The following is a 27,672-nucleotide window of genomic DNA, read 5'->3' as shown; positions in this document are numbered from 1 at the left end:
CTAATAATGATAACACTTATAGTGTAAACCCTATGTCTGTGTTTATATACTACACAATTACAAGATAATCGCTAATTGATATGGAATATAATTCTGCTTCCTAAAATATATCAATCAGATATCTTTTCTTCCAAGTATTCCATTCTTCACGGAATTCCTTCTTCATGTATATCTCTTCTTATGTTTATCTCAATCTTTTTTCCTTTAATCAGCTACTGTCCTTATCTGATTATCCTTCAGCACTTAAGTTCTGATATCTATCTTCTGATGATTATCTCCTGATAACATACGTACTGATATCCTTAAGTCCTGACTTCAAGTATAAGTACTGATCAACAGTTAAGTACTGATTTATCCTGTTCAGTAAGATCTGAAAGCTAAACATAAAACATATTAGCCATGACATTATCAAATATATCTAACAATATATATTTATATATATATGGATATAGTTTTCAAAACTATTGATCGAATAAGGTTTATTCGATAACTTTATTTTATTTAATGAATATTATTTGAATATTCATTCGAGGATTTATGACTCTGTTTATTCTATTTAATGATTATTATTTGAATATTCATTTGAGGATGTATGACTCCGTTTATTTTATTTAATGAATATTATTTATAATATTCATTCGAGGTATTAAGACTCCGCTTATTATTTAATAATATCCTTTATTTTATTAAAGAATAATGTTTCGATAATCAAACTTATTTTCGATTATTCGAATAAAGATAGTACTTTCATATAAGTATATCTTTGGTTATTTAATATCCATTTCAAGTATGAGTTTTAAAACTTCTACTTCGATTATTTTTATAAGGATTATCTTTATGAGAATATTATTTAGATAATAATATTCAGATATTTCTAATATATCGGGACTGATTTATTTTAGTAAATCAGCAGTACTCCAAACATTCTTAAAAATGTTTTCGAGTCTTCAAAATAATTTCTAAAAGTTAGGGCGGATCCCAAAACTCATTCTTTTATATTTAAGATCCTCCTTTCGAAGGGGATTTAAATACTCGCTCAAAACCTGGGGGATCCGGCTCTATGGTGTATTTTACATTCGCAAAGTGGTTGTTGTTTTGAGAAAACAATTTGATTACTTGCCCAACGTTCGGGAAGTAAGTCCATCTAATTGAGTCGGCATAAGCGACAGGTCGGGGTACGGTCTATCAAAGTGTAAGTGGCTGGGTGGCAGTCCATCAACGCGTAAGAGGCCGGGTGGCGGTCCAGCACAAGGTCCTTATGTGGCCAGGGTGATGACCGGTGGGGGATTCATCCATCTACTAGTAGAAAAGGTTACTTATTGGTATTTTTTCCTGATCAACAAGATATCGGGTTTATGCCAAGGTTTTCTCCTTTCCAAATTCATTGGATATTGCAACTCTATTTATAATTTTCATAACAGAGGTTTTCAAGGAGTGTATGAGATGTATATATATAGGTGTATATATATCGGGACTTAATGAAGTATCTCGTAACTTCATTATTTATAATGATATTTCAAAGATTGAATCTATTCAAGTCTTTTCTTGTAGTCTCATCTATGTGATGAACTTTTGAAACTGATGATACCTTGAACGGTGGTAGTTCAAGTAGTATCCGGAAAAGATATAAGTATATTGGAGTATCTTGTAACTTCATCTTTTCAACTTATATCTGGTTAATGATTATCTTATGCATGACAAAGATTTTCACAAAAACGTTGAGACCAGGTTAGATATATGAAATCACCTTGCAACGATAGTTTTATACAGTTATAAACTGGAACTCTGTGTATATTATGCATGGAAGAGGACTTCCAAGATTTTGAAAAGTATATATATACATATATACTGAATATTTTGCGACTTGGTCGCGTTAAGATATCAGCTTGGTTCATTTCTTCTTGACCAAGACTTTCATGAGTACTATGAGAATGCTCATATATAGTTAATCATTATACATATTATTTTGGTGGGCTTGTTGCTCACCCTTGCTTTCTTCTTTCATCACACAACAACAGATAGAAAAGATGAACAGGACCAAGCTCCCAATTCGCGAGCGGATAGGAAACGTTCCGCAGTTTCCTATAGGCGTTGATGTCGCTGTAGCTGAGGTAGGAACTACCAATAGGCTAGGCTTTCAACTTTTGATGTACCATACTTATGTATCTTTATCAATTGTAATAATGGCAAAGAAATGTAAATTTATTCAGAAACCCTTTTAAGGTGTGATGGCATATAATTTTGGAATAAAATGACTCGTGTTATTTTTTTTGGATATTCATCTCTGAGACTATAACTTGTGGTGCGTGTGTTTATTGTGGGGTCACCGTACAGAGTAATTGATTATTTATTAAGATTGGGTGTTATTAAGGGAAATGGAACTCGTGACGACCCGGATCCCCGACCCCGGATCTGGGGGTGTTACATTTACTACTATCTTATTCATACTTTCCTGCACCTTGATATACTTTCCAACCATATCTTGGAGCTGCAACATTCTTTCAGGAGGGCGCTTGGCCAGGAACAACTTGAAGAACTCATCCCTAGTCCCTTGTTATAGGGCTATCATAACTACTTTGTCGTCAAGATCCGGGACCTTCAGGTCCTCCTTCGTGAATCGATTCAGGTAGTCTCTAAGGGACTCCTTCACTCCTTAGACTAAACCTATGAGAGAAGTCAAACTCTTTTCCTGAACTCTGCCGCTAATGAACTGCTTGATGAAAGCTTGGCTCAAATATTTAAAAGATCCAATCGAGTTGGGGGGTAAATGGCCGTACCACCTCTAGGCCATGGAAGATAGAGTTTTGGGAAAGGCCCGACACTTAATAACATCATTCATGGGCTGTAGTAACTGGGCGTTGGAGAATGTCCTGACATGGTTTGCAGGGTTGCCAGTACCATCATATGTTTTGATGGTGGGAATCTTGAACTTCCTTGAGATGTGGGCATCCATTATCTCGTCGGTGAATGGTAGGTTTGGATTATCGGGATCTCCTAGGCGCATTAAATCATTTGGATCAGCCCTTGGGGTTGCAGCCCACTGCCTTGATGTTGGACCTTCCAGGTCTATGATAGGAAGAAAATCCATGTGTCTTGCTATCTGTTGAGGCCTTGGTGTTTGGTGTCTATCAAGATCACGATTCAGCCTTTAAATCTCAGCTTCATGAGCTCTGATCCTCTTTTGTACATCTCGGGGAACCGTCCCTTGAATGCCCCCGGGCTGTTGATAACCACTAGGCATTGGCTCCTTACCAGCACGTCTTTTTCTTGGAGCGACTTCATCATCCGATGAGTCGAAGTCTCTAGCAAAGTAGGGTCCAGAAAATTCCCAATTCTCAGGGATGAGCGGCAAGCCATGGATGTATTTGGGTGGCCGCCCTTGTCCTTCATCTCAATTAGAGATTCTGCTTCCTCCAACTTCATGGTATAGAGGCATCCCGTGAGGTGGGTTAGTAGTCCCTACAATCAATCGTTGAGTACTCATATCTAACGGGTTGAGGGTTTATCATTTCCTGTAGTTGCTGAAATTATGGATTCATCCCTTGAGGAGCTGAGGATTTCATCCCTAGAGGTAGATCTTGGATTGGGGGATTCGTCCCTTGAGGTTGAGTCTCAAATACTCCCATAGGGGTTCCTCTTTGGGTAGTGGCATAGGTTGAGTGCGGGGGTATCTCCACTGTTGATGAGATTATTCGCGATAAGACGGGATCGTCAGTTTCACTGTAGTTTCTGCTCCGTGTAAGTATCATGGTTGTTGTTGTTTTCCCACAGATGACGCAAAATATTTTGGAATAAAAACTAGGGTTCGTTAGTATTTAATGCTAGGATTTGTGAGTTTTAAGCTTTAATGGCTGTTCTCGCGGTCTTGGACTAGCTGACCTCGAAAGATGCCTACATATCTCTATGTTGTAGAGAATTAAGCCAAAAATGTAGTTCCAGGTTGTAGGGTAGAGCCCTTTATATAGACATGAGTCTAGGGTTAGACTTGTGTTGGGAGACTTGATGGACAATTCTCCAACTTATATGGTAATTAGGAATCCTGTAAGGCAAGAGATTCTAGATCCTTCCTTGTAGGAGTTAGTTTCCATGTTGAACGTCATGTCTCTGGTTTTTCAACCATATTGGGCTTAGTCCGTGGATAGCTCATGTTCGTGGACCTTGACAACTTCTGCTCGTGGGTCTTGATGACCTCGGCTCGTGGGCCCCGACGACTTGGACAAGATTTCCAAGCGTAATAAATGCGACATTTAATGTATTTTTAGGATATATTTTTTATCCATATCACAACATTAAGTTAAATATTGTATAATGTATAAATAATACATATTGTATAATCCTATATTTTAATTTATTAGTGTTCTTTGTGTGTACACAAAGGATTGCAAAGATGTTAGAAACCTATTTATAATATTTAAAGGGGAGGCTACTGTAACAGGAAATTTAGCGGCGCATAATGTTATGAATTTTTCTGAAATTATAATTATATGGGGGACCGGAAGTTATGGTTATGGCTACTCAGTTGCCAAAACTTTGGAGCCCATAACCCACCCTGCCGGTACCATTGCTTTCATAACCTATAAAAGAATTCCGCATAAAGAGGTAAAATATGTTGTTATTATTCACTGCATAATGTCTGGCCTGTTAGTACTTTATTTTAAGAATAAAAGGATATCTAAATTCCTCTTTTCGATATTGTTAGCTGAGTTCTTCTCAGGTTTGGTTACCTATTTAGTTCTGACATAATTTTCAACCCGGTTTGAAGATGTTGAGAAGTTGGCTAGTCCCTGTGAATATCAGAAGTCCTCAAATGATATTATTGAGAAAATAGTTGAAGCTAGGGGTGAACAAAAAACCAACCAAACCGCAAAACCGACTCAATCCGCCCTTATTTCGATCGACGGAGCCGAACTATCAAAAGCAAGTGATGTGGAGAAATGAAGATTCAAAAGCAAGAAGCAAGTGATCAACCCAAGTATTTCGATCAAGGGACACTCTCGGGGGGTAAGACACCTGTCATCATTTATGGCATCACATAATACCATAATGCCACACGTGGAGGAAAGATAGATTTTTTCCCAAACTCTGGAAATTGTGCTACTTCAAGGAAATTCCTTCGAAAGAAATGTTTCATTGATAGATGTTTCTTCAGAAGATGGATTCAAATCCTTTGTGTTTTTTTGAGGCTGCTCTAGAATCCCTCGAAAGCATTAACCCTGGAGATATTCTATGAAGGTCCGTGACATTAAATTTCTATAAAACACATTTGTTAAGATAAGATGCTCCTCCTACAAAGGAAACTCCCTCCAAGAATGAATACCCTTGTTGAGGTAAGACGCTCCTCATATAGAGGAAGCTCCATCCAAGGATGAATTCTCTTGTCCAGGTTGATGCTCCTCTTACAGAGAACACGCTCTTCAAGGATAAAGACCCATGTCGTGAAAATTTCACCTCTTACATTGGATGCTCCCTAGAAGGATGGTACCCTTTTCGAGATAGAGGCTCCTGATAGTGAGGCAGCGCCCTCCAAGGATAAATGCCTTGTCGAATTAAATGATCCTCTTATAGAGGATGCACACTTGGGGGGTAGAATGCCTTTGATTATTTTTGTGCAATCACATAGTACCACGAGCGTAAAATAGATGAATTTTCCTCAGAATCAGGGAAATAACCAAATTCGAGGAAACACTCAACTTCAAAAAATCCCTCGTCATGGGATGCCTGCTTATGAGATGCTTCTGCGTGAGATATCTCTTTGTTAAATGAATACACATGGTCAACGAGGTACTGTATGTCCACCTCCGCTAAACTCAGACTTTACTTGTTTTATTAACAAACTTCATGATTTTTAGAGAAAACTCTTGTCGAGGTTGATGTTCCTCTTAAAATGGGTGTGCCCTCTAAGGATGATACCTTATCGAGGTTGATGCTCCTCTTATAGAGAAAGCGCCCTCCAAGGATGATAACCTTCTCGAGATTGATGCTCCTCTTAGAGATGACACACCCTCTAAGGATGAAGACCTTGTCAAGTTTGATACTTCTCTTATAGATGAAGCGCCCTCAAAAAATAAATACTCTATTTTGAGGTAGACGCTCATTTTACAGAGGACGCACCTCCAAGGATGAAGGCCTTGTTGAGAAAGAAGTTACTTCCATAAATGATGCGCCCTCCAAGGATGTTACTTTTATTGAGAAAGACGCCGCTCCTACAGAGAGCACGCCCTTCAAAGGTGAGATGATGGTAGGAGACCCTAAAAGTTTCGTCTTTGGTTTGAATTCTAGAATACCATTGTTTGTTTAGAAGATAGAAGAATTAGAGATTTACTAACATCCGTAGAGAGATTTACCGCGTGAAGAAGATTATTACCATGACTCTAGGGAGGTTCGTAATTGCTTCATGAAGATTTCATATATTCGGGTGAAATACTCCAAAATTGCAGAAAATGATGATTAAAATACCAGATCTGAACACCTAAAGATTTGTAGCGGTGGAAATAGAGTACTGAAAAGAAAGATAAAAGAGAAATAAATTTTCGAAGAAAGCAGAGTATTTATAGGTAAAGTAAGAGGCAAGTTAAAGAGAATTGTAAGTGTTAAAGGCGCTGGAAATCCTAAAGACGCGGCTAATTAAGATTGAGCACGCGCCCTAATGACTGTAGATGAGAGATTCAAATTTTTGCTAAAGATTAAGGATTAAAATTCTAATTTTGTTTTCTACTTCGTATGGAATTTGGGGGTAGTTGTTTTAGCCAAAATTCGGTATTGAATCATTTCGGGTCAAGAACGAGTCAATTGGAATCAAATTGGGGTAAAAGATGGAGAATTAGGTTTTAGGCCACAGGATATGAAGGGTTGACACTCCCTAGCTGGAGGACGCGTCCTTATTGGGAGAAACACATGATATGGGCTGTATGAAAGTAAGGTTGCAACGCAAGGAGTGGGTGTCCCCCGTAGGGGGAGGACGCGTCCTAGAAGCAGGACGCGCCCTCATGAGAGGAAAAGCATAGAATGAACTATCTACATGTTTGGGTCACAATGAAAAGGAGAATGTTTACTTTCCACAAGGTGAGGACACGTCCTGGCCTTGGAGGATGCATGGTTTTGGATTTATTAGGATAATTGGGCTTGTCCTCATCCATGATAAGGCAAACAAAAGCAAATTCAGGACAAGGCAAGCATGGTCGGAGTAATGGAGTATTATTTTTACTAACACATTTATCGCAGGTACCCTTTGAAATATTCCCTCCTTGAGTCGCTCAAGGAGGGGGATGTTCGTGAAAAGCTTGAAGGCCTCCAGGGGTATGCTTGATGATTGAAGGCTTTCTTCTGTATTCAACTGGTGTCCTCGTTGGGGATGCGGGGTTAGCAATGGTTTGTACTTTGGGAGCTCTGTTCTTGCATTCAACGGGTATCCTCATTGGAGAACTTTGGAGTCATCCTGCACTTTAAACCTAAGGGCTTGGGATCACCTGTCTTGCTATCTGGTGGGTTATTCTCATTCAGGGGGACAGAGACGCGTCCGACATTCGGGGTGAACCGTGGCTATACATGCGTTCGTAAATCAAGGGAGATAGCTGTAGCGGAGTGTTATCCTTGCACAGGGGAATACACTGTCTGTGAAGTCCTACGATTATGAACGAGCCTTGGGCCTTCACGGTTGGGCCTCATAGTTGGACATTCCTAATCCTAGCGGAAGGTGGATTCTGGAAGGACTTCAACCGGGACTAAGAATAAGAAGTCTAAGCCCATTAGATTTCTTGTTCCCCAAGAACTATGTCAGTCTTGATCCCTATATAAAGGGTACGTAGGCTTTTTGAAAGGGGTTGGAAGTTGAGAGCTAAAAAGGGCCACCATTATCCCTAATCAATCTCAGCCACCAATTCATCAAAACCACCACACTTCGCTCACTTTTCCGGTGAAGAAACACCATTGTAGATCTTGATTCTGGCGACGAATCTCAAATTTTGTTGTTACCAGATTCCTCCGTCAACAATATAAATTTGAGAAAATTACATTAAGTCATAGATTTCGTTATTTCAATGAAATTCGAGAATGAATGAAAGTGTATTAATTATTATTTGAAAAGTTGATATGCATATTCACCGAATATAAAGAAAAAGAAGTATTTACCACTGTTTGTTGAGACCATGTTTTCTAGTTTCTCTCATTTAATACATAACATATATATACATACACATGTGGATATATACACCTAGTATACATATAAAAGCAAAATTTAATTACCTAACATACACATGTAGATATATATACCTAGTATACATATATGATTATCTAGTGAAAAATAACTCGATGACAAGATTTATATTTAGTTTGATTTGTGATATAAAAGCAGAGTTTGATATGTGATTTAGAAGTAGAGAATAACAACAGACGGATAGACCGAGGTCGGGGTAAAATAAACAAATTAAGAATTTTAGTTGTACGACATACACATGTTTTATACGTGTAGCCGCGTATACGCAAAATCTTAATATGTATATAACTAAGAACCCGTAAAACAATAACGCATATTTCTTGGATTTAATATTTTTAAATTAGATTAAAAATTATAAAAATAATGAAGAATACGCAAGATATGGGTGCAGGTTATGTCACACAATCGCCTTATGCATATTGAGTACATGTCTGACCTATATGCGTATTCAATAAACGCATTGTAATAATGTGTAAGCAATATACACACCTTCGTTGTATGTATTCCTTGTATTTTTTCGTTTTTGCCTCTTTGTGCAACACTGATCAACTGGGTTCATACATATACGCATTGTTCACATGTATATTCAAATCACACGTCGTTTACATGCGCCTTTCAGTAGATATAACTTTCCACCACTGGTTGACATTTTCGGATTCACATATTTAAATTAGTTAATATGGTATTTCACCCTTACAAATTGGATTAAATGATTAAAAATTGAATTAATCGATCAAAAATCGGTCTAACTAATAAAATATTGAAAAAGTATTTAGAAAAATAATGTAATTTTAAAAAAGTAGAATTTTTAATAATTTTTTTAAACAAATATCATTCTTGCATATATAACTATTATTTTAAATAGTTGAATCATGAACTTCCTTAAAAAGATTTATAGTTTACCACAATTTTAAATTTTTTGATCTTACAAGTTATATTTACTTTAACAATAGCATGTTTAATATCCCAATTCTTAGAAATCTTAGAAACAGGATAAAGGGTTGATTATATCTTAATTAAAATCTTTTTAAATAATTTGCAGATTTAATTTTAACCAATCTCGTAAAGGAATTAAGCAAATTAAATGATATAAACAACATGCTCCTATTTCCATTTCATCATTAAACTATAAAAGAAATGGCTTTAATACATGTTTAGAAGAGTTAAATGAGTATATGATATCTTCTAATATTAGAAATAACATTTTGATTAAGTTGCATAATTAAAGATATATCTCTCGTGAATTAATGTTAAAAGTCCTTATATTATACTCCATACGTATCAAATTACTTGTTCACTTTAACTGTTACGCGTAATTTAAAGTGTTTTGACTGTATATATTTATTAATTATTTAAAGTTTTATTCATTTTTTTCTAAAATAATTAAAATAAATAAATGCTCAATACACTTTAAATTACGCGTAAAAATCAAACTACGGTGATTTCGTATCCGGTCAAAGGGAAAAATGACTAAAATACCTCATTTTACATATTCTTTTGCCCAAAATACTCATTCTGAAATAAGGTGCCCTAAATAACCATCGGATACTCCACTGATAATAAGTATTAGGATGATACGCCACTTTCAGTAGAATATCGGGATAATGCTCCTTTGTCAATTTTAAAATTTATATATTTATTCAATATTTTATTATTTAAACATGAATCATATTTTAAATTTTTAATTATGGTTTAACAATTTCTCATATGGGGTTTAAAAATATTTAAAAAATGAATAAAAGTAAATTTTAATAATTTAAATATTTTTAAAATTTTAAAATTTTTAAAATTTTAGATGATATTACAGTGACAAGAATGTTAATTCACTAACAAAAGAGTATATGGGCTGATACTCTTTTGTGCTGCACAATGAGTATCATTCCGACACTCTTATGTCAATGAAATCTCAAGCTAATATTCTGCTAATAAAATTCTAATAAATATTTTGGATAATTGTTATTTGAAAATGGTTATTTATTCTACCGAGGGAAACTAATTGATTTTATCACAAGCAGTACAAAACATTTTATGGCGTAGTATAAAGTCAAAGTCGTACATAAACAACATGTGTGTCATTTCATATATAAACTCGTTGTCAGATTAAACCTGTTTTTGTTGGTAAATTTGTCAGATTAAACTTCCTGACTGAAACATAATGAATTTGGATGAAGTGAAGAAGCAGTTAGAGCAAGAGGGCAATTCAAAAAATGGGTCAATTGTTGATACCATGCCTTTCAAGTTCTTTGAACCTTTTATTGTTCAAGGCATTAAAGTTGATCTTGTTGAACCGGGTCGGATCATCTGCTCCATGATTGTCCCTCCTCGTTTACTGGTCTGTTACTCAACAACCCCCCTTTTCTTGTTTTTCTTATATCTTGATTCTTTTATGTTTATATAGATACATGTTTGTGCAAGTATAGTTAGAACACAACTATTAATTGAGTTCTTGATTTTCTTGAAAATGGAAAGAACACAGCTAATTCATTACACGGTGGGGCCACTGCTGCTATAGTGGATATATTGGGCTCAGCTGCTATTTATACAGATTCTATTTCTGCTCCTGGTTCTGGTGTTTCCGTCGAGATTAGTGTGTCTTATGTTGATGCTGCTTATGCTGGTGTATGTATTTCTATCTATTATAACCCTGTTTCGATTCCTTTCATTTGCGAAATTTTGCATCTTTTTGTAGAATAGAATGTGTTTGCTGCCCTGTTTTTTGTTCCTTTGCATAAATTTGAATCAGACAAACATTCGGATTGAATTCGTACTCAGTCCCAGAAATAAGGAATGTGCCTCGCTCAGTAGCTTTACAAAAATTAATGAAACGAAGTTTCATCCCAAAATTTACAAGAAAATCTTAATACCTACTTGAGTGGAAATGTGGAAACTATCCTTCATATGAATGAAAGTGATCTACGTCTCAAAATATTCAAGATAATAATCCTAATCTCAATACCCCTAAAGTGTGAACATGGAGGTCCTGACTGCTTGTGAAATAAAGTCGTGAACCAAGTCAAGGCCTTTGTTAGAACTTAAAAGCCATCATAGGCTAAGTCACTTGGTGATCAATTAATGACACCTAACCTCAATGTGTTTCCTTCATCAAGAAAAGAATTTGAACACGTACAGAAATACATAAGACAGATATGTTCTTCTTACATGACTAACCCCCAGATTGGGTACGGGGTGTGGGACATCATCACCCATATATAATTGTCGGCCTCATATTATCTGAAAATTGGGTACACGGGGACTGTCCAGTTTTTGGATGGACAGGGGTACGGGCACATGACATAGCTTTTTAAACAAGTATTTTAGTTAAAATTTCATTGCAAAGGCTATAAATGATTTATAAAGGAACTCAAATGAAACATATTTTTCTAAAAAACTTCGCAACTCAGGTGTCTTCTCCTCTCTCTCCTTTTTCCTCATTTTGCATTCTTTCTTCTCAATATTTGTCATCTCGTATGTGGTCTTTCAGTTGGTCGAAGTGTACATATTAAAGTCAAAATATATCACATGAAATAAAGTACTGTGTCTGGGTATATGACAATGGTACGTTGGCCAAACCTAAGAGTCAGAGTAACTCACAAGTAATAGCTGCAATTTATCGATATTCAAATTAAGAAGAGAGGGTACAAGTATCAATTCTAGAAAATCTTTCAAGCGATGCAGGCCCATACTGTTTTGTCTTTGTTTGAGGATTATGTTTGTCGAGTGTGTGATTGTCGTTTTCTCTCACACCCCCTCTTATCTTTCTAAATAACAAGACTAGGTGAACAAGGTGGATTCTTGTCTAACAAGGTTACTTTCTTGTAGACTTTCTTCTCATGAATATTATAATATATTGAAATCCTCCTCCCAAACCTTGTGGCATACTTTTCCAGATGAAAATGGAATGACATACATAAATATATGTCCAGGATAAGAAAAATTAATTGTTTTGTAATTTCCGATTGTATTTGGTTTAAAAGTATGTGTCCAATATGTTTTTGATCTTCATTTTATGCCTTCAAAAGTTGAAATGTCTTTAATGTGTTATCGTTGTTGGATTTCTGCTTTTAACTGAAGATGAATTTGTAGATTATTCAGCATGCAAAAGTAATCTGACTTGTCGTATAAGGGTCAAAAAATCAGTTACAGTTAAAGAACATATAATAAGTAAACATTATGTTTCGAAAAAAGGGTATACAATAATGCATCCATATAATTGTAATCAGAGTAGGTAATCAGCAAATTGCACCCAGACGAAGTAATATTGGGTTTCTTTGCTTGTTTATGTTTTCTTTTAAATTCACTAAGAATGGCCGTATAAAGACTTTACTCCCTTATGAGTACCTTAATATAATTGCCGGGTAATTAAATATTACTGAAGTTAATATTCGGGCTACTGTGTGTGTGTGTGTGTTTTACATTCCTGCCCAGCTGCACTTGTTGTCTAACTAAAAAACTGAATCAAAAGATTGGCGCGATGTCTATGAAAACGAAATGTTCAGTCCTATTACAAGACATGTGCTAGCCAGCTAACCACGATCTTGCGAATATTTGGAAGTAAGACTCAACTTCCAAATTCCAGTATTCAGATTATTCTTTATTCTTATTCATGTATAGATAAGATAGGTCAATTAAATTGTCATTTGAAAACATCAAGTAGAGCTTTTGTTGAGATGTAGAGCATTCTACTTCAGATTGGTAATAGCTTCTTCTTGCTATTTTAGTATACCGATACATTATAGCGACACAGCATGTAAGTGTGTGTTTCGAGACTGTAGAACGGATCTTTAGTTAAGGTGGTTTGATTTTGTATTTTAACTTTGGAAAGATCTTTGGGATTTGTGCTTCCTCCTTTGAGTTTCTAACACTAGTTTTCTTTATATGGTTATTTTATATAAAGAAAACTAGTGTTAAAATTCTGCAATTTGTGTTTCTTTGCATTAACATGTCATTTATTGTTATTTGTCAATCAGTCTCCTTTTCACGCAAGTGGATTTTTTGCTCCATTACTTCCCCATATTTTTTCTCTGCGGAGGCAGCTAAAAGCAATTGTTTGTGTCTTTAAATTGAACTTTCATTCAGCAAATTTAATCATAACAAAATTTTTATGTTTACTCAGGAGGAAATCGAGATAGAATCCAAGGTATTACGTGTTGGCAAGGCCATTGCTGTTGTCACTGTGGAACTGAGGAAGAAGAAGACAGGAAAAGTAGTTGCTCATGGGCGTCATACAAAGTACCTTGCTGTCTCCAGTAAATTGTGAGCACCATTTCCGCATCTAGATAGGCTGTACTATTATCATGCATTATTGTCCATGAAACGTGAACAATCAGTACTAGATATAGCTTATACTTATTCCCATACCTGCCATTGTTAGCAGGTGATCTCGTTCTGCTGTGGAGCATAATAAACTTTAACTTCACGTATTTCATTTGAATTTAGTTGTTTTACATGAATGCTCAATGTTACTGTATTATATATGCAATTCTCTATGCATTGTGCATGGAGTAACTGCAATGGTGATTGGGGCAAATGATTAATCCTGAAACCAGGAACTGTTTGTTTTGCAATCATGTGATGGCATTGTTAAGTGGATATGCTTGAATATGCTTTATTTGAGACAATTTTTACTACAAAATCAAAGAAACTGGTTGTGTGGGCTTAACAAGGACAGAAATGCGGTAAATTTTAAGATTTTATAATCGTGTTTCAAGTTGTAAGCAATACACAGTTTACTCTAATTTAGAACAAAAATGTCATTATAAAGAGAAATGTGTGTTTTCACCAGATTGGGGAAACGAGCCATTTTCACCTTAATGCAACTTATGGAAGCTTTGGAAATATAAAATGTCGATTATACATATATGTATGTTGTGCATTGTACACCCTGCAGTTATTCATATGTGTGAATTATCCGTTTTATCAGCCTCGCCCGTTGTGTAATTTTAACAGCCCTCCGCCAACTGTGGATTCAGCATGGTACTACGCAGTAAAGTTTGAATCGAGATGTTTAGCACTTGAAACAATTTTTGAAATTGAGATAAAATGTCCAATGCTCAACCTGAATTTAGTGGAAGAACAGCAGAATGAGGACAGTTTCTCTCTTTCCCAGCACTATACTCTATGATCACATTTGGTTGCTTAAATACTGTCGGTAGCAGAATTGTGATTAGTGAGGAAAGGCAGTACACGAGTATGCTCGCATCAAAATGATGTTGACGAGTTTCCTACATGTCTGCGCTCATCCGAAGAGCAAGGGCATGAATGCGATCTTTGATTTCATACTCCATGAGTTCAGAACGAACCCTTCATAAGCCTGCTTTCAGTTCATCGAAAGTGATAGTTTTAATGTTTTCAGTCTATCTTAAGCAATTCCTTCACACCCCCAATTTCTTTTTCTAAGAGCTTCTCAGCAGTGACCTCCATTTGATCAAAGTTTAACTTGTACTATCGCTCTAGAATTTTGCTGCTAGCATGACATGAATTTATACACCTATGGTAGAACATACTAAATTTGGCAATTTTCCTATATAATTGCTGCTAAGTGCTAAGCCAGTGTAGTAACATGAGTGTGAAAATTCTTATTAAGCTTGGATGCGAAGTTGATACAATATTATCCTACTCGCAAGCCATCTTCTTAAGCTTGTTTCAAAAAATTTGCAAAAAAATAAAGATAAATAATTTTCGAAAATAGAACAAGTACATCAGATTTTTTCCAAGTCACGGATCGCGATTTTCTTAAAACGTTTCGAACAATCAAGTTTGCCATTTCCGAAAAACAAATCCTTGCACACAACCTCTAATCATTTCATTTCATCAGAAACATGCTCTAACAATATTATATTATACTAACTTTATACCGGTGCAATGTATGGGAAATTTTTATTTATATTTTTAATGTGTTTGTTACATATTTATTTTATATTTATATTTGTTTTTGAATTTTTATAAAACTTTATATAAATTTTTCGTTACACAAATTTTTTTCATGTTATGTATTGTTTATAAAAATTATCTTCGATTGTATTTACTATATATTTTATTGAATACATGATTTTCACTTGTGTTTAATATAAATAGTGTTATTATTTTTTTCGCTAATTAATTATACATGCACACGATTATGTGCTATTATTAATTATACATGCACACGATTATGTGCTATTTGTTTTACTTGTAATATTATCCCAATTTCCATACACATATAAAAATAAAGTCAAATAATTTATATTGTTGTAATTTTTATGTATTTCATATTTAATATAAATAGTATTATTATTTCAATTTCTGAAATTGTTTGTCAATTTTTATATAAATTTTTAGTTGCATTTTTAAGTACATGAAATTTGATTCTGTGCTATTTCTTTGACTTGTATTATTATCCAAATTTTGATACACATATAAAAATAAAGTCATATAATTATAATTTATATTGTTGTAACTTTTATGTATTTCAAATGGTGTCCTTTTTTCAATTTTTTTAGTTTTATGTTTATAATTATATAAAATGTATCTTCCTATTATTTTTCATTTATGACCAAATATTAAAAAACTCTTTTGACCAAATTATAACTTTTTCTAATTTGTTAAACTATAATTTTTGGTATAAAGTAATAGCATACATTATACATATTAGGGTATTAGTTTTGTTTATTCAAAATAGTGTAACAAACTTATAAAAATCTTCTTCTTGAAATCTTCTTCTGTACGTAGTGAGTCTTTATTAGATATTAGATAAGTTTAGTTGTTTAGTTAAAAAGTCATATAATTTATATTGTTGTAACTTTTATGTATTTTTAATGGTGTCCTTTTTTTCAATTTTTTTAGTTTTAATAAAAAAAATTCTTTGTATATATTTATATAAAATATATCTTCTTATTATTTTTCCTTTATAACTAAATATAAAATAATTATAACTTTTTTCTAATTTGTTAAATTATAATTTTCTGTATAAATTAATAGCCTACATTATTAGTTTTGTTTTTTCAAAAGAGTGTTAACAAACTTATAAAAATCTTCTTCTTAGTAAAGATATAGGGTAGTGAGTCTTTATTAGATATTAAATAAGTTTATTTGTTTGGTTAATGAGTGACTGACGACCAAACCATCACATACCGTACCATATTATCTCATTTACTCTAATTATATATAAGGATAATTTTCTGTATAAATTAATAGCCTACATTATGTATATTAGGGTATTAGTTTTGTTTTTCAAAAGAGTGTTAACAAACTTATAAAAATCTTCTTCTTAGTAAAGATATAGATAGTGAGTCTTTATTAGATATTAAATAAGTTTAGTTGTTTGGTTAATGAGTGACTATGACGACCAAATCATCACATATCATCCCATACCGTACCATATTATCTCCTTTACTCTAATTATATATAAGGATATAATGTTCAATATTTATTTAGTGAATTCTAACTCGTAATCCTAATTTTTATTACTTAAAATATACCTTTTATGTAATATGTATACATTAATATCTAACCTGCCGAATAAACTATTATACGATAAATGAGGGAATAATTAAGGATGACGATAAGTTCCGAAAGATCTTTTTGGTTGTGTAATACGGGAAACAGGAGAAATGAATTCGGAGAGTGTTTGGAAACTTGCATTTCATTTTAAACGAGTGATTTCAAATGACAGGATTTGACTTGTCATTTCAAATTCCCATATTTATACTAATATTTGAATGTCCTGGATTTCAAATAAAATCTAAATCCAAATACCCAAACAGCTTATTTGATCAAATCTAAAATTTTAAATGAAATTAAGTTTTTCAAACAGGTCATAGGGTTAAAGTGTTCATAAAAAAATATACTCTCTGATCCCGACACCAACTATCCAAGAACCAATATTTCTCTTAGAAATTTAAGTCCAAACATGTGGTCTCCAAGGATAGGGGAATTAACTTTCTGGTTTACATTTTGTGATTAGCGTGTTTTCAAAAAAAGAAGTGATTATGCCATTATGTGTATCCATGAATTTTTTTTGTCAAAGATCGAAGAATATTTTGGAATCATCTACCCCATTGATGGATGCCTCCGCAATTATACTCTCTGCACCATTACTTGGCCTATTATCAGAAATTTTGTCAATGGTCACCTTCTCCCTCTCCTCTTATTATTTGAAGGTTACCGACTTACAAAGGCAATTCTCACCATGATTAGAGTTCCAGATTTAACACTTCAGCCTTTGCAAAGTGAGTTTGTTATGTTTTTTTTTTCATTTTAATCTACTTGATCTCGTTTATACTTAAACTAGTTACCAACTGTTTTATTATTTTTGAGTTCATTTTTTCTATTTGTATTTTCGCTTCCTGTTTTGTGTTTGTGTATAATTGCATGAATTAATATGTTTGTTATGTTGAATTTGTGTGTGTTTTGTTCAATCGATGTGAATCACGACCTCTGTTTTTACTCTGCATCATTTTTCCGAAATATAATTTGGATATCATGGTTTACTATGATTTATTGATTTATATTTAATCTGTTGCTAGTAATACAATTACCGTTTCGATCTGATTCTTCATTATATATCCACTAAAGAGCTACCTGATTGGTTACGACTCCGTTATAGATTGTCTTGTAGAAGAGATAATTACTTTATTTATCGTTTTTAGACATCTGTCACACTGCTATTTGATATGATCACATTTGTTATTGCCTAATGTTTTTCATTATTATATAATATCTTCTATATATAATAGGAGAATAAAGGGATAATATTAGTGAGATTAAAAAGTCTCATTTAAAATATTAAACTATCCATATTTTTAATATTTATATAAAAGATGTGCTTTTTAGGAATCGAACTCGAGATTTTTCATTCACGTGTACAGCCTCATACCACTATACCGTATTTTCACATGTGTTTTTTATCATACACATGATATGTAAGTGTGCTAAATTAATATTTTATTTTAACTTTAAAGACGGTTACTTTAGTTTCGCAAAAAAAATAGTTACTTGGGAATATCTGTATAGTTAATTTTAAAGAATTTAATTTCAGATACAAAATTAGGTATAGTACATAAATGAATTATTATCTTATTAATTAATCTTTTTTTAGTTTAAAAATATATCTAATATATTTTTAACATATTCTATTATTATAAAAAGAAATTAAATGTACGAATATAATTTTTTAAAAAAAATATTAAAAATAGAATCGCTTATATATAAATAATCTATATTGGTATTTTAAATATTTTGATAAGTTCGAATTATAATGAGTCAATGAATTTTAGTCTATTTCGAATTTGAAATCAGATTCTGGCCCATTTTTCAAAAAATACTCGAAATTTGACTACATGACCTGACTGAAAAACATCGTCACAACCTATGTTTAGTAAATTTAAATTAAAAGCTCGGCGAGAATATCTTACCAATAATGTGAATTTTTTATTATTTTATTTTAATATAATTTAATGTGTTTGATGTGTTTATAGCATCAAGTCAATTGATTATTTGTATTAAAATTACAAATTCACTAGTAGCGCATTATTGTTTTCGGGACTTGACCCGATTTTAAAAATATTCGAAATTTGATATGAGATCTCATGAGATTTTTTAAAGTTACGATAATATATTAAATCGATTTATTTTTTATTTTTCATTTTAAAAAATTAGCCTTTTAAAAAGAATTCTTTTAGACAATCAATATTCATTGATCAAGATAATATTGTACAAGTATTTTGAATTATTCAAATAAAAGTTATATCCGTAATATATTGTAACATTTGATACAATGCATTTTATTCTATTTAAAGAAAAATTATATATTGTTCAATAATCTGAATGAATTAATTAGTTCAACTGATATTTATAAAACTTTATCGAATTGAAAAATATTAAATTTTAGGAGAATAGTATACAATGTCATCAAATTATTATATGAAGAAATATTAGAGTGGTAATGAAAAAAACTTAAAAAGGTTTAAATAACAATATAATTACATTTTTTCCTTCGAATTCTTGAAAAAAATTCATGAATATCAATAATAAGTCTTTACAATATATACTTTATTTTTATGTTACAACCATAATTGATACTCAGTTGTGTAAAAATAGATATGAATTGTTTGTCATGTGAATACCATATATAAATTATTAAAATTTATTTATTACATAATTTTAATTTTTGAATAATTATTAATGCATTTTATTTAACCAATCAATTGTCTCATTAGATGTTAATAATAATTATACATGTACAGAAACCATATATTTAGCACATAAATAATTGAAATCATCGTAATTTACTAAGAAATTTAACATACAATAATTTACATACTAACACACACATATAATTTAATGTTACTTTGGTAACAATAATGTAAATTAAAAACTAACATTTTTTAATACATACATACATTGAATTTCGAAAACCAACATTTTTCAATTAAAATCAACTTTTATATTAACAGTAATATTAACAGTAATGTAAATTTTACATTATTATATATCATGATTGCAAGTCATTCTAACTTCAGTTATGCATTTTTTATATTTTTAAATTGAATAATTAATTGTAAGATATTAGTGAACTCGGTAATAATATAGATCAGTACATTTAATTTCTTTAAATAAAATTCAAAATTTCTGGTCAACTTTGTATTCAACATATATGTTAATTTTTAATTTTTTATTTGTAAACAAACTAACGCCACTTTATAGATTAAGTTTAATCGTTTCGTTTTAAACGTACACTGACTATTATGTTTATATTCATTCATTAAATACAAATTATATAACACAAATAAGAATATATATATATTTTGCTTAATGAGCTATATTGGAAACGTTGTGTATTTTGATAATATCTTGTATAAAAATAATACACATTGACAAACAATCAATTTGTATTTGATATACGTTAGACATTGTACAACATTTATAAATAATAAAATAACTAAGAACATTATAATTGCATGATTCATAAAAAAAAAATTGAAAATGACATGTTTCTTGCACGAGTTATTAGAATAGTTTAAACAATAAAAACATACAAAACATAATGTTGATGTCTCAGGTACTTCATCCAAATAATCCAACCAAAGAGGACTAAATTTTGTCTTCGACAAATGCGTGCTTCATATATATAATTCCATGTTATAAACCTACTTAAAAAGAGTACGTATTTTAATATCGTAGCTAGTGAGTTTGCATTTTTTATTTATATTAAGATAAACAACTTGTGTCAAAATCCAGTCTGCAGATGGTAGATTAAAATGTTGGTTGAGTATTTGTATTTCGAGAAATTCCCCCCCTATACGAGTTTTTCTATTTTTATTAGCAAATATGTTCATCAAAACTACTTCTTAAAATATACATTTAATTCTATCACTGCTACTTTCCATCCATCTTTCTCCGTCACTAGCATGCGGCTTGCCGAAATCATCGTCCTTCCAATTTTATCTACTCACGCTCCTTTTTTGCTAATTGATTATCTCCCTGGGAGTTGACCTCCAATAAAAAGTATAATGACTGTACCAACATTTCGCTGGCATCTCCTGGTGCATTTTATAAGTTGATCTCTTGAATTTCCTAACCAATACTTACCTCTAGATTTAATTCTTTCATTAATCAATCATTATGTTATATTAAATCTAATATTTTAAGGTTTTGCACACCTTGCAAGTGTTTCTGACAAATAATTATAAATAATTTATTAAGAAGAATATGACAGTTTCAATTAGTTGAACTCCAATAATATATCTTCGGGACCAAAAATTATGTCCATGTATCAACATACTATCATAATAACATGTGACTCCGGTGCGAGGCACAAGTTTTTAAATAGAAGCATCTCCAATAAAAATCAGAAAAAATGTTAACTACAATATGATAAATCAAGAATTATGTAAAATTTTACCTAAGGAAAGGAGAAGCACTCCAATAATAATATATATAATTATGATAGAAAAAGTATATCTAAGAGATTTAGTGGTTCGATAAATAGAGCCAACCAAATGTGATTATCTATATTTTTCGCTAAGGACAACTATGGTTGGAGTGCTTGAAATTTTACATAATCTCTAACTATTGCCACTTAGGTGCCACGTAGATAATTTGGCTAAGGGTTTTGAACCATCGGAGATGCTTAGACATTATCAAATTACACAACATTTTTGATATAGCTAATTAAATAATATATATATATATATATATTTATTTATTTATTTGTGTTATATAATTTGTATTTAAGGAATGAATTAAACAAGATATTTAGTGTACACTTAAAATAAAATGATTAAAAACAATTAAACTTAATATGTAGAATGTCTTTAGTATGTTTACAAAAAAAGCTAAAAATTAACACATATGTTGAATATAGAGTTAACCATAAATTTCAAATTTTATTTAAAAAAACTATATATACTGATTTATATTATTTTTAAGTTCACTACTAACTTATAATTAACTTACTCAATTTAAAAAGATAAAAAAATGTATATCTGAAGTCAAAATGAGTTGTATTCATAATATATAATAATGTAAAATATATAGTACCGTTAATATAAAAATTGATTTTAATAAAAATGTTAGTTTTTGAAATTAAACGTATGTATGAAAAAATATTAGTTTTATATTTACACTACTGTTAATAAAGTAAGATTAAATTATATGTGTGTGTCTGCATGTAAATTATCGTATTTCTTAGTAAATTACAATGGTTTCAAATATTTATATGCTAAATATCTTATTCATGTACATGTAAAATCATTATTAATATCTAACGAGACAACTGATTACTTAAATAACATGCATTTATAATTATTCAAAAATTAAAATTATGCAATAAATAAATTGCAATAATTTACGTATTCATATTATCACTAACAAACAATCCATGTCTATTTTTTACGCAACCAAATATCAATTATGGTTGTAAAATAAAAAAAAATTATATATTGTAAAGACTTTTTATTGAATTTTTCAAGAATTCAAAGGAAAAATTGTAATTATATCGTTATTAAAATGTTTTTAAGTTTTTTTCAGTACGACTCTAATATTTTTTCATATAATAATTTGATAATATTGTACATTATTCTCCTAAAATTAAATATTTTTCAATTCGATAAAGTTTTATAAATATCAGTTGAACTGGTTAATTTCTACAAATTATTGAACAACATATATTTTTTCTTTAAATAATATAAAATACATCGAGTGAAATGCTATTATATAGTATAAATATAACTTTTATTTGAATAATTCAAAATATTAAAATAATTTAAAATATTTTTATAATATTATCTTGATCAATGAATATTACTTATTTATTTTATTTTTTTTAAAAGCTAGTTTTTTTAAAGTGAAAAATGAAAAATAAATCGATTTAATATATCATCGTACTTTTAACAAATCTCGTTTGATCACATATCAAATTTCGAATATTTTTAAAATCGGGACAAGTCCCAAAAATAATAATACGCTACTAGTGGAGTTAGTAATTCTATTACAAATTATCAATTGACTTAATCTTATAAAGACCTCAAACACATTAATTTATATTAACATTAATTTATATCAACATAAGATATTAAAAAAGGAGAGCTCCTTATAATTTATAATCAAAGTTTCACATTATTGGTAAGATATTATCGCCGAATTTGTAATTTAAATTTACTAAATATAGAATGTGACGATGTTTTTCGGCCGGGTCATATAGTCAAATTTAAAGTTTTTTTTAACAATAGGCCAAGTTCTGATTTCAAATTCGAAATAAACTAAAATACATTGACTCATTATTATTCGAACTAATCTAAATATGTAATACCGATATAGATTATTTATATATAAACGATTTTATTTTCAATATTTTTTTTAAAATTATATATGTACATTTTTATTACTTTTTATAATAAAAAAGTTAAAAATACATGAGGTATATTTTCAAACTAAAAAATATTTAATAAATAAGATAATAATCTATTTATGTACTATGCCTAATTTTAGATCCAAAATTTAATTTTTTAAAATTAACTGTACAAATATTCAAGTAATTATTTTTTTTTGCGGAATTCAAGTAACTATCTTCTGAAGTTAAATAAAATATTCATTTAGCATATTTACGTGACAGTATAATGTAGTGGTATGAGGTTGTATATGTAAATAAAATATGTCGGAGTTCTATTCTAACAAACCACATTTTTTATAAAAATTATTAAAAATATGGATAATTTAATTTTTTAATGAGACTTTTTAATTTTAATAATATTATTATCCTGTTCTTATATTATATATAGAAGAGATTACACTGATGTCGCTAAAATATTAATTCATCACATGTTTGTAGACAATTTATTGATAACAAAATCCATCTATTTAGGGTCGTTTGGTTCAGCTAATTCTGGTATCAGGTATGAGTTTCGTTCATTCCAAACTCATACCTGGTGTTTGACCGACTGTTTTTAAAATCTGATACACATTCCTTATACCCGTCTGGAATTAGATTTGATACTCTCGGGGGAGGTGGGTTTGAGAGAGGGGTATGAGGTATCAAAATAAATTTCATTATTTCATTACTTATAAAGTTAAGTACAATCTTAAAACATATATCTTAAATATCATATTTAATTTTTAATAAGTTATGCTTATTTTTAATTAATAAAAAATAGTAATATTTTATTTTTATTTATTTTAAAAATTATAAATTAACATTAAAATTTAAAATTTTAATTTTTTAAACACTTATATTTAATTGTTTTTTGTTTGTAAGTTGTATAAAAACTTAAATTCGACATATGAAATATATAAAACTTTAATTCAATCAATAAATCAAAAATATTTAAATGAAACATATTTCATTCCACCACTGAACCAAACACATGATACAAAAATGATTCCTCGACCCCATACCAGTCTAATCCGATTCCTTATTCCAAACTCATACCGTCTTATGAACCAAACCACCTCTTAATAGTTCACAGGGTCGAATTAATTGGACCGAATAACTTACGCTCTGGCAGCCCAAATAGATTAGGTAGCCCAATTATTACAGGAATGTCTTATGTCAGTAACCCCTGTCTAACTTTAATACCATGTCGGTCAAAATTCTAATATAAAAATCGCAGCTCTTTTTACATTCCTATTCTGTTTTGGAACACAATCCTATCAGGTTTCGGAAACATATTACTATATAAAGGGACACAGATCAACGTAGGAAGATGTTAGACAAGAAGCAAGGTCACAAATCACAATACAATACATATAAGAGAGATTGTGCTACAACTTGTGATAGATACAATGAAGTGTTCAAAAAGAGAGAGAGAGATAGAGATTCAAAATATAATAAATCTGATCGTGATCGCAAGGCTGTTAGCGTTTATATTCCACCAATCAAATTAGCTACAATGATCAAGAAAGTTGAGGGCACGAGTAGTGTAGAGTATCAAAGATTGACATGGGACGCGTTGCGAAAAAGTATTAATGGATTAGTCAATAAGGTTAATGCTACCAACATCAAGAATATTGTACCTGAGCTTTTTTCTGAGAATCTTATTCGAGGCAGAGGCTTGTTTTGTCGCGCTTGTATTAAGTCTCAGATGGCCTGTCCTGGCTTTACTGATGTCTTTGCTTCACTTGTCGCGATTGTTAATGCTAAGTTTCCTGATGTTGGTAATCTTTTCTCGAGGAGGATTGTTTTGCAAGTGCAGAAGTCGTATCAGAGGAATGATAAGAGGCAATTACTAGCCGGTGTTAAGTTTTTAGCACATCTTGTGAATCAACGGGTGGTTTATGAGCTTGTTGCGTTGGAACTGCTTACGATGTTGTTGGAGAATCCTAGTGATGATAGTGTGGAAGTGGCTGTTGGATTTGTTACAGAATGTGGGTCGATTTTACAAGATGTCTGTCCTCGAGGCTTGCATGGTGTTTTTGAACGTTTTCGGGGGATTCTTCATCAAGGACAGATTGACAAGAGGGTTCAGTTTTTGATTGAAGGTCTGTTTGCTTTAAGAAAGGCTATGTTTCAGGGTTACCCTGCTATCCGTCAGGAGCTAGACCTGGTTGAGCAAGAAGATCAGTTGACCCATGAAATATCACTTGTAGATCAGATAGATCCTGAGATTGCTTTGGATATTTTCAGGCCTGATACACAGTTTATTGAAAGCGAACAAATCTATGAAAAATTAAAGAAAACTCTGCTTGGAGAGGAGTCTGAGGATGAAAAAGGCTCGGATGTAGCAGCAGATGATGACGAGGATGAAGTGGAGCAGATGAAAATTAGAGATGAAACAGAGACAAATCTTGTGAATCTTCGAAGGACGATATACTTAATAATCATGTCTAGTGCTGATTTTGAGGAAGCTGGTCATAAGCTTTTGAAGCTCAAGCTAGAGCCTGGACAAGAGATGGAGGTATGCATTATGTTGCTAGAATGCTGCAGCCAAGAAAAAACTTATCGCTGATATTATGGTCTTCTCGGTCAAAGATTTTGCCTATTTAATAAGGTTTATCAGGGAAAGTTTGAGAAGTGCTTTATGCAGCAATATTCAATGATTCACAGGCTTGAGACAAATAAGCTACGGAATGTGGCAAAATTCTTTGCCCATCTTCTTGTCACCGATTCTCTACCTTGGCATGTTCTAGCTTACATACAGCTGACAGAGGAGCACACTACTTCCTCGTCTCGTATTTTCATTAAAATTCTTTTCCAGGAATTATCGGAGTACCTTGGCATTCGCCTTCTGAATGAGAGGCTCAACAATGATCCTAAAGTACAGGAGTCTTTGGAGTCAATTTTTCCAAAAGACAATCCCAAGAACACAAGATTTTCAATCAACTTTTTCACGTCTATTGGGCTTGGTGGCATCACTGAAAATTTGAGAGAGTACTTGAAGAATATGCCTCGCCTTATCATGCAGCAGCAAAAGCCAGTTTCTGAATCTGAAGATGACTCTGTATCTTGTTCCGATTCAGAATCAGGTTTATCAAGCACTGGAAGCGAAGGGAATGATAGACGCAAGAAGAGAAGGAGATTTTAAAGAAGATTGTACATTTATCTCCTGAAAAAATGAAAGTTTCTAGATTTTCGCTGAAACAATAGATTTGCAGTAACTATTTACCCCCATGACCAAAGTCTGATATCCAATTTCTCGTAATCTTATATGGATTTATGTGTATAGAACTTATGTCTTAGGCTCGAAGAAGTGGTAATATATATTGTACAAGTGTAAGACCTCAGTACTATATTGCCGGTTTCCAAGTTCCTGTCTCTTTGTGTAAAGCTTATCTGGTTTTAATATACAGCTTCATAAATACAAGAGCTTCTCTGTTCTCTCATTCACAAAGCTTCAACTACGGTATTAGATATATTTTGTTGTTTTCTGTTGTCATTTTACATTTTAGTTTAATTTGTAATCTTCTGCATCATCAAAATGGCTTCACAATCTCTACAACCTTTATGGCCATAAGGTTTATGTTGTATGCTTTCTGGTGTCTTGTTAATTTTTTTTGTGAATATACAGTACTGCTTTATGCATCTTCCTGTTAATTTTATGTTATAGTTTGGTAATGGTACATCTTAATTTCCTGACTGGTCAACTGGTAGGATGAGTTGGGGAGTGCCTCGAGGCTTTAGGTCAGAACTCGTAAGGGAATGTATTCTGGAACAATTGTTCTTCAGATTAAGAGACTGGGAAGCCTATTGCTGAATGGAGGCATTGATTGTTCGGTCAGTGCAGGAGCAGAATGTAAAGCAGATTCTTCTTATGATTTAATCTAGACTGCACTAGAAAATTATCCTGAAGGATGATAGATTGATAGTCGATGTCAAAACAATAAAGTTGGTTTTTATGTAGTGATAGTTTTGGTAACACATGGGATTAATGTGCAGATACATCTAAAATATAGTTTAATTTAGTTTTCCTTCTCTGCTTGTTCTCTGGTTTCATTCACCAGCTTATTAGTGAAATTTTATCTTTGGATGAGCAGGCCTAGCGCGGAGTTAGAGGTTGAGCTTTCCAGGGCCGAGTTGCAAGTCACAAACCTAATGTGTTCTTAATGGTATTATGGACATCCTCAGTATATAAAGATTTATTTTCTTATTTCTTGTAGAAGAGTGTGTATTTTTTTGCATACATCAAGACAGCCATCATTGAGATAAGTACAGCCATGGCCTGTGCTGTATTCACTTATGTTTAGTGTCTGTGACTTGTGTTGCTCTATATCTTTGTCAGAATACCTGACCACTGAGAATCACATTCTTAAAAATATGTCATTAATGGATCCAAACTTTATAATCATTCACAGGCTCCAAATGTACTTGTTGCCTGTGAAGACTACTAGAAATACTTGGCAGAAAAGAAAAAAGAATACAAGTTCTAGAGAAGAAAAATGGCCTTCGGAGAATCAAATCAAAAGCTGTTTCGTTTGTGAAATATAAGAAGACTGGATCTTTTATTCCACCTATATAATTCAATTTCAGTTTTAATATTAATCTGAAAATT

General features: G+C 31.8%; 2 protein-coding genes across 3 annotated transcripts; both read left to right on the top strand.

Moving 5' to 3' along the window:
• The first annotated feature begins 10,255 nt into the window (after window positions 1-10,255).
• On the top strand, window positions 10,256-13,669 carry LOC141720935 (uncharacterized). The gene is made up of 3 exons (XM_074523636.1): window positions 10,256-10,544; window positions 10,682-10,831; window positions 13,326-13,669. Exons 1-3 carry the CDS (start codon window positions 10,368-10,370, stop codon window positions 13,467-13,469), a joined length of 471 nt encoding a protein of 156 aa, XP_074379737.1. The 5' UTR covers window positions 10,256-10,367; the 3' UTR covers window positions 13,470-13,669.
• Window positions 13,670-17,080: 3,411 nt separating this feature from the next.
• LOC141717125 (pre-mRNA-splicing factor cwc22-like) lies at window positions 17,081-27,433 on the top strand. 2 transcript variants are annotated; one of them, XR_012573534.1, is made up of 2 exons: window positions 17,081-17,418; window positions 27,158-27,433. XR_012573534.1 is itself a non-coding variant. In XM_074519235.1 (2 exons), exon 2 carries the CDS (start codon window positions 24,391-24,393, stop codon window positions 25,630-25,632), a length of 1,242 nt encoding a protein of 413 aa, XP_074375336.1. In that variant the 5' UTR covers window positions 17,081-17,418; window positions 24,342-24,390; the 3' UTR covers window positions 25,633-26,468. The 2 variants fall into 2 exon arrangements, 1 of the variants encoding a protein (XP_074375336.1); XM_074519235.1 differs by lacking the exon at window positions 27,158-27,433 and adding an exon at window positions 24,342-26,468.
• The last annotated feature ends 239 nt before the right edge of the window (window positions 27,434-27,672 follow it).

This window comes from Apium graveolens, chromosome 4, assembly GCF_009905375.1.
Source record: "Apium graveolens cultivar Ventura chromosome 4, ASM990537v1, whole genome shotgun sequence".
NCBI lineage: Eukaryota > Viridiplantae > Streptophyta > Magnoliopsida > Apiales > Apiaceae > Apium > Apium graveolens.
The sequence above is the reverse complement of the archived record's forward strand: the minus strand, read 5'-3'. Positions and strand labels throughout refer to the sequence as shown.

Excerpts from the sequence above, each read along its gene's own strand:
- LOC141720935 (XM_074523636.1), top strand. The coding sequence starts at position 10,368 with ATGAATTTGGATGAAGTGAAGAAGCAGTTAGAGCAAGAGGGCAATTCA. Across the intron at positions 10,545-10,681 it reads TTGTCCCTCCTCGTTTACTG|AACACAGCTAATTCATTACA; the intron begins GTCTGTTACTCA and ends GAAAATGGAAAG. Across the intron at positions 10,832-13,325 it reads TTGATGCTGCTTATGCTGGT|GAGGAAATCGAGATAGAATC; the intron begins GTATGTATTTCT and ends ATGTTTACTCAG.
- LOC141717125 (XM_074519235.1), top strand. The coding sequence starts at position 24,391 with ATGTTAGACAAGAAGCAAGGTCACAAATCACAATACAATACATATAAG.